This window comes from Trametes versicolor (assembly GCF_000271585.1).
Source record: "Trametes versicolor FP-101664 SS1 unplaced genomic scaffold TRAVEscaffold_7, whole genome shotgun sequence".
Classification (NCBI taxonomy): domain Eukaryota; kingdom Fungi; phylum Basidiomycota; class Agaricomycetes; order Polyporales; family Polyporaceae; genus Trametes; species Trametes versicolor.
In genome coordinates this window covers 2,324,328-2,329,723 of record NW_007360327.1, presented here as the reverse complement: position 1 = coordinate 2,329,723, position 5,396 = coordinate 2,324,328, and the positions used below count along the sequence as shown (strand labels likewise).

Genomic DNA, 5,396 nt, shown 5'->3' with positions numbered 1-5,396 from the left:
CTTCCGTCCTTCAGGCGTACACTTCTGACCAACAATGATGACTTCAGGTCGGCAGATCTGGGCTTTGAGGCCCGAGAAAGTAATGCCTGCGTGTCCGACACGGTGCAGAATGCGATGGACATCATTTGCGTGCTCCCATATAAACCTCCGTATGCCTGGGTTCTCGAGCAATGTCTCTGGGAGACCATTTTCATCGAGATACTGAGTGGTGGGACCTTTGATTGGCAAGTCATCAATGAAGACATTGGCAACATCCGGGATTTCATCTTGGAGAACAAAGGTCATGCAGGCTTGGAACTCAGCAGGTGAGTTGGTGAATCCCATGGGCATTGATGTCAACCGGAGCAGTCCTAGCGGTGACTGGAAGGCTGTGAGGTCACGGCTGACTGGGTCGAGTTTGCGTGCATCAAATGCCCAGAAGAGGTCGAGTACGGTGTAGCACTGTCTTCCGGCAAATGGTTCTACAAAGTCGTCTAGACTTGGCGGGAGTCCTGCATCTCGGATGGTGATGGCGTTGAGAGGCTGAAGGTCATGGACCAATCGGAGCTTCCCGTTCTTCTTCAACACACAGAACCATTTGGACCGGTACGAGGATTGGCATCGCTCGTATACTCCTGCTTCCAGCTTTCCTTTCATCAGCTCTATGACTTGCTCGCGTATTCCTGGTGGAATGGGTATGTTCTTCTCGACCCAGGGTACATGCGGGATGGTGGGTATGATGTAGGGAGAGAAGTAGTCCTCACGGAAGGTTCCGCGGTCCGACTCCTCAAATGCAAGTACCCTTTCATTGAGTCGGAAGATGTGCTTGAACAGTTTTTCTTCTTCGGGCCATAGGAATCCGTCCTTGTTGATCTTCATCTCCTCTATTCTCTCCATGGTAATCTTCTGGGTGGGTATAAACTCGGATGGTTGCTTCGGCAGCGATGGCAGTGTGTCCAGGGGGTTCTCCGGGAACTGGCGTATAACACGTGCGTCTTCTGGAAAGACTCCGGGTATCGGTTTGACTCTGCGGTCGACTGGCTTGTATGCTCCAAACACTTGGTCTGGGGCGCATGTGTCTGAGGTTGTTGCTGAGTCATCGAGGAGGTCACGTGGATCCTCAATGATGAGAAAGACAATTGGACGTCTCTCCATAGGGTACGACATGTTGCGTGCACGGGGTGGGTGTGACTTGTTTGTAATGCTGGTGTTGGCAAGTTGCTGGTTTTGGGTTGCTTGGGTGCACTGCAATGCGACGGGTGCGGGGGTGGCCAGTTTAACGTCGTAGCGGGGACGGCGTGGGATACATATATGGTACAATGTCCAGTCATACACGCATACTACTTCTGCCTGCTGCTGGGATACTAAGCGGGCTGAAATAGATATGGAACAGTGCAGACATACCACACTCCAATCCGCGCACTCGATGGACTCGTCGGCATCCGTACAAGGTGCTCGCCGCGCAGCGCAGGGTCCAGTGGGTACATGGCCGTGGCGACGGGGATGGTGTGGGTGCTGTTGGGCGCAAGATGCCCCATGATGTCGAGGACCTTGGACATGGCGAGGGCGAAGTACCCATGCAGCCCTCCGAGCTTCTGGTAGTGCACGGTCATCTGAACAACACAATGCGGGAGGTGCTGCGGGATGACGGCGAGAACGACAAAGTCCTGCTGGTACTGCACGATGCGGTCGACGTAGCCCGTGAAGCCGATTGGGCGAGTGGCTGGGAACGGATTGAAGAGGCGGATGTGCGAGTGGAGGTAGACGTGGTGGTCGTCTCTGCCGCCATCGTAGACGAGCGTTGTATAGCCGTCCATGGCGAAGACGTAGTAGGCGGGGAGTTCGGCGGGGACGATCGGGGGCATGTCTGAGCGCGTCGGGGAACAGTGATGGTGGTATCGGGGAGAGTGAGGTGGCCGGTACACATGTGTTTGTGAAACGGCTTCGTGCGTGATCGGGGATCAATGGTAAATCTTGATGCTTGCTGTGTGCTTCTTCGGCATTCTCCGTCCTATACAGACACGGGTTGCTGGGTGGTCCGGCTCGCCCCGCAGTCATAAATTACGACCTGCGTTTAGAGTCCTGGGTATGTGTTCGCCCCACAGTCATAAGACTTGAACTTGCGGGGTGGTGACAGTGGCAGAAATCATTGTTGGGAGGGGGACTTCGCGCACTGGGGACAGTGACATCATAGGTGCAGTATAGGCTTCTCTGGGATCAGCAGGACTGAGATCGAGGATCGGGGATTTTTGATGGACTGGGTCTGGACTTTGACAACCTTCTCTGAGGCCTGGTCGGGGCGGGTTTGATGGGGATGGTCTAGGCTCCGCACGTGGTGTCTCCTACTTCTTCCGTGGTGTTCCGGGAACTCCCTTGCTGATTCTCCAGTACGCAAGCCCTCGTGGCTATGGCATGGCAAACATCAGGCTTCTTGGGCGTCTCTGATACATCTTCTTCATCTCATACGTGCTTCTGTGCTGCGGTAAACCTATCGCCGAGCTCCGCCGGGTAAGTCCGAGCTCCGCCGACTATCTCCAGCTCCCAAATAGGGCAGTGCTTCCTGATCGCCGGGATCTCCATGTCCTTCTCTTCTCTGATCCCATGAGCGGGGTCATGCGCTGATGCCGGGCACAGCCTGGGTTGCCATGCGTAATCCTGATGGCCGACTGACGCTCGTGTGTGCTGAATAACTTGCGTGTCGTGCGCTCCTCTCCTTCCTTTGTCCACTTTCTCCTTCTCCTGGGCCATTCCTCCACTGTACGGCCTCGTCCTTAGCCTAGCCCTGGGACGAGTGACTCCGTGATCCGACCGACCTCGTACGTCCTCTGCTAAGGGTGGGTAACACGTTCTTGACGTTGCTGGGGACAGATGGCCATACACGGTGCCAACCCGTTCAAGAATGGTCGGTTGGGGTGGTGATAACTTATTCCTTTCCTTGGTGCGTCGCGTGTGTTCTTCGTCCATCTTCAACTCCTAACTTCTTTGGCAGCACATCTTCATCTGGCGATGTCCAGAGCTCAGGGACGGAGGCAACGAGCCATGGGCCCTGTTCATCGTCCCCTTCCAAGTATGTCCTTCTTCGCGTGCTCTGTTGCTCCTTCTGCTGACTCCCTGTCTAGCTTTCCATAGACCGAGCCCCTACCGTAGACGGTTGATTGCGGCTCTTTACGACATGTAATGACCCTTATGACCCTTATACTCGCTTTTAATGACAATCGACAGTGGTAAACATCTTGTGTGTGCAAGTGCGGGTGCGTGATGCTCAGGTACACTTTGTCTGTGTTGTCTGTCTCTTCTCCCTGTAACCCTCCCTTGCAATGAATGCACACTGGGTGTCCTCTCGAATACGAGTGTGTCATCAGTGGCTTCCATTGCGATAGATGGTTGCATCGCGATGGGGCACGGTGAACACTGCGGGTCTATAGAGCTGGGGAGTTCGGCGGTACGGGCGGAGTACTCCGTGCTTCAGCAAGTGAGGTGACTTCTCCGTTGGATGTGGTATTTTCCCAGTCATCATCCATGCTATGGTCCGAGTCTGCGGTGTCCGTGTCGGCTGTCATGCTGAGGTCGTCAAGGGTCTGTGAGGTGAGAGTCTGCGAGACTGAGACTTCTGCCTCTGGTGCGGTGACCCATTTGACTCGCTGTCGGTGTGCACTAAGTTCGTCTGCCTCGAGCTCATCCATGAACTCCTCTATGTCCATTTGGGTTAGGTGCGGGAGGAAGCGTGATTCCGATGACACAGGTGAGTTGTGCTTGCTGAGTACAAGGGAATCACTGGATTTCTGTGTGACTGCACGGTCCACTGCTTCCGCTTCCTTGACACGTTCTGTTGTGTGCGGGAAGTAAATCATGTGCAGGGCAGCATGGCCTTCTCGGTACACTCCGTCAACCTTGATAAGCATGTTCCGTAGCAGGAATAGCTCCTCATCCTTTACGCCGTATGTCTTCCAGGACTCGTTGAGGATCATTCGGTCCGCTGAGAGAACCTCTGGGATGTCTATGAATGGCTTGGCCTCATCTTGGTCATGCTTATGATCCACAAGGTACTTGATGAGCAGGTCGCGATACATCCGGTTCTCAATGGTGGTGTCACTTGGACCATCCTCATGGGGTGACTTGAGGTCTACATCCCACGGGTCCCGGTACGATGGAACGTACAGGTCTGCCTCAATGTTGTCCTCTTCTCCGGCTTCTTCGGCTATGGTTGGAAGCGCATGTGTGTCTGTTCCATCCGTCTGTGTGCCTACATCCTTCTTGGTTGGGTCCATCATTTCGCGGAGGCGGTGTGTCTCAGAGAAGTCCATCACGGGTATGTCCGGATCTTCTCTTCTGATAGAGGCACACATCTGTGCTGCACGATGCCATGCCATCTGCTGAGCTTGCGGTGATGAGAGGAGAAGTTCGTATGTCTTCCGGCCATCCTGGGATCGAACTCCAATCATGACTCCATCAGCGGAATGGCGGAACCACATCTGGTTACCGTGCTGCCATGGCTGGCCAAGAATGCCTGGTGTGGTGAGGTTGTCGACGATATGGAGATCCGTGACAGATGTGATGCTCCCAAACTTGAGTGGTGTCCTCCAAACTCCTCGGTCTTTGAGTGGCTGTCCATTTGCATTAATGAGCCGAAGGTTGTGGCGGGGCCAATGGAGTGATCCTCCCAGAGCCTTGTATATGTCCGTGTGGATGCAGTCTACCTGTGATCCCGTGTCCAATAGGAACGGTATCTCCAAGTGACCAATGGTAATCCGTAGGATGATCAGCGGTGGAGGCTGTGGCAGATAATGCATGTGATGACGGCCCATCGGGACTACACTTCCAATCGTGATCGAGTTTACAGGTACCCTTGGCTGTACTGGCTGGAATGGCAGTATGCTGATAAGCACATGTCCACGGTAGCTTCCGAATTGGTTGCTAAGAGAGGCGTTGGGAAGGAGGAATGTGGTGAACTCCTCTTGTGTGGTGTCATGGAACATAAACGAGTGGTGCGCAGCAACTGTGGTAGGTCCAGTCTGTGAGATGTGACTGAACTGTGGTGTCTGAGGTGCTTCTCTCATGCTCGGTGGTTGCGTTATGACCGTGTTCAGCTGTCCAGCTAGTGGAACCATAATGTCTCCTCGTGGTGGAAGGATCCGGGTGTGCCATGACCTCTCCATGTCCTCGTCGTCTGCATCGTAGCCGGCATCGTCGGTGTCAGGATTGAGGAATGGACTATCCTCATCATCAGAGTCATTTGACGGGGTTCGGATGGACTCGTCATCATCCGAGCTGCTCTCTGAGTCAGTGACCAAGTCGGGCAGGTCGTCTGAACTGTCTGAGGTGTCAGAGGCACTGCTGTCTGATGCGAGGTCAATGTCCTGGATGGGTCCTACAATGTCATCGGCTGTCCACTCCTTGATGGTAGCATAAACTCCTGG

At 54.2% G+C, this 5,396-nt stretch overlaps 3 protein-coding genes across 3 annotated transcripts; all 3 read right to left on the bottom strand.

Moving 5' to 3' along the window:
• Positions 1-603: 603 nt before the first annotated feature.
• Positions 604-1,134, bottom strand: TRAVEDRAFT_125177 (uncharacterized protein; the record flags this gene model as incomplete). The annotated part of the gene is made up of 1 exon (XM_008041716.1): positions 604-1,134. A coding segment is annotated over one exon (531 nt), but the record flags the coding sequence as incomplete, so codon positions are not given.
• A 185-nt stretch (positions 1,135-1,319) lies between these two features.
• On the bottom strand, positions 1,320-1,844 carry TRAVEDRAFT_48923 (uncharacterized protein; the record flags this gene model as incomplete). Its single annotated transcript, XM_008041198.1, has 2 exons — positions 1,320-1,332; positions 1,384-1,844. 2 exons carry the CDS (start codon positions 1,842-1,844, stop codon positions 1,320-1,322), a joined length of 474 nt encoding a protein of 157 aa, XP_008039389.1.
• A 1,554-nt stretch (positions 1,845-3,398) lies between these two features.
• TRAVEDRAFT_48921 (uncharacterized protein) lies at positions 3,399-5,387 on the bottom strand (the record flags this gene model as incomplete). Its single annotated transcript, XM_008041197.1, has 1 exon — positions 3,399-5,387. A coding segment is annotated over one exon (1,989 nt), but the record flags the coding sequence as incomplete, so codon positions are not given.
• Positions 5,388-5,396: the final 9 nt, after the last annotated feature.